We start from the raw sequence: 1,594 nt of genomic DNA, 5'->3' as shown, positions 1-1,594 counted from the left end.
CACGATGCTCGTGGCTGCAGTGGATGGGGGGGCTTCTCTTGGGGTCTTGCCTCCAGGGATGGGACCAAGTTTAGGGGCGACGTGGGCTGTGAGATGCCTTGTACACATCAAATTGGGGGTTATTCTTCCCTTGCACAGATCCATTCGTGGTCTGTGTGCCTTCCAAGTGTGGTTTTGGACCGAGGTCCTTCATCGTGGAGCCCGGGGCTGGGTGGAGGAGCCGGGTCCAGTTTGGGAGACTGGAGGGCAACCGGTGAGCCAGGTGGGAGCTGTGTTTTTAAAGGCCTTTCCCTTTGCTTTCAAAAGCTTTTCTGGTCAAAAGCACAGCTCTGATCTCTGCAGCTAGTGCTCTCCCAATTAAACATGCTGCTGTCACTCCAGCTGTCAGCATCCAGCTGGGCTCGGTTACAACGGCATCCTGCCCTTGCACGGGACGGGAACCCACCCAGCCAGGGCTTCTGCTCTCCTACAACCTGCAGCTCTGCATCATTTTGGGAAGAAAAGAGGAGAAATTCTCCATCAGCTCTTGCTCCTGTCCGCCCCCTGCCTCTAAAAGCAGAGGACTTGCAGTCAGAGGAAGCCCTGCCAGATCCAAGCACGCCCAGACATCCCGAACAGCTGGCAAGAGCCTTCCTCCCTCTCCTCTCCCCCTTTCCGCCTCCGGCTCCCGTTGTGCTGCATTCCCGGGAACTGACCCAGCACCCTCCCACCGTGTCCTAGCTGAACTCTCGAGAAAAGCACTGGGGTTTTAAAGAGCCTTTTTAAGTGCACTCACATAATGTCTAAGGAACTTTTTTTTCTAATTTTTTTTTTTTTTTTTGGCGTGCAAAACCCAAAATCCCCAGGTGATAAATAGCATGCACAAAAGCCAGCTCGGGCAAACAGCTGGTCCCTGCAGAGAGCTGCATGCAAACGAGCCGTGCCTGCTTGCAAACTCTGCAGACACATCTATAAGGGGATGTTGGCGCGGGACGTACCTCCTGCAGCAAGGTCACCTCGTACTCCTGCAACTGCTGCTGGAAGCCAAAATTGGGGCTGACGTAGGAGCGCACGGCCTTGGTGGCAGCCAGGCAGCTCTCCCAGCTGAGCTCGGTCACGGTCATGAGGTAAGCCACCAGGATGGTGGTGCTGCGGGAGACCCCAGCCAGGCTGGCACGGCACAAGGGAGCAGCATCAGGGATAAGTATTCCCACCACGGAGGTTGGTGTGACCCCGCAGAGAGGGACAACTGTGGGATGCACCTTCCCATGGGCACCCCCTCTTGCTGGGGTCATAGTGGGGGTCCCCAGCTGGGTGGGGGTAAGGAGTCGTGCAGGCAGGGGGGCATCACTGGAGGCCCTGGGCAAGTGGTTTCCCCCTGTCCCCTCCTCCAGACTGTCCCTCCTCTTTGGATGCTCAGGTTTTTGGTGCACGGACCACTCACCCCCATGGGTCTTGGCAGTGGAGACCTTCCCCTGTCACCCTCCCTCTGTTCCTTGTCTTCTCCTCTTCTTCCTCCTCACCACAAGTGATGTTTGACATCGAGGACAATTTTGGGGGAGCCCATCCCCACCTCCCGCGGGACCAAGGCGAACCGGGGACACGAGGCAGTTAT

The 1,594-nt window shown here is 57.2% G+C and overlaps 1 protein-coding gene across 1 annotated transcript in view; it reads right to left on the bottom strand.

The window, feature by feature from the left end:
• Positions 1–977: 977 nt before the first annotated feature.
• LOC104161936 (dual specificity protein phosphatase 22-A-like) overlaps positions 978–1,594 on the bottom strand; it is a gene marked incomplete at both ends in the record, with an annotated part of 3,967 nt that continues 3,350 nt past the window's right edge. The window contains one exon of the mRNA XM_009700524.1: positions 978–1,149. Within this exon, the coding sequence (XP_009698826.1) occupies positions 978–1,149 (172 nt within the window). The remainder of the gene's footprint in view (positions 1,150–1,594) is intronic.

The sequence above is a fragment of the Cariama cristata genome, unplaced genomic scaffold, assembly GCF_000690535.1.
Source record: "Cariama cristata isolate BGI_N322 unplaced genomic scaffold, ASM69053v1 scaffold30745, whole genome shotgun sequence".
NCBI classification, from domain to species: Eukaryota; Metazoa; Chordata; class Aves; order Cariamiformes; family Cariamidae; genus Cariama; species Cariama cristata.
Note: the sequence above shows the minus strand (reverse complement) of the source record. Positions and strands in the feature narration are given on the sequence as shown.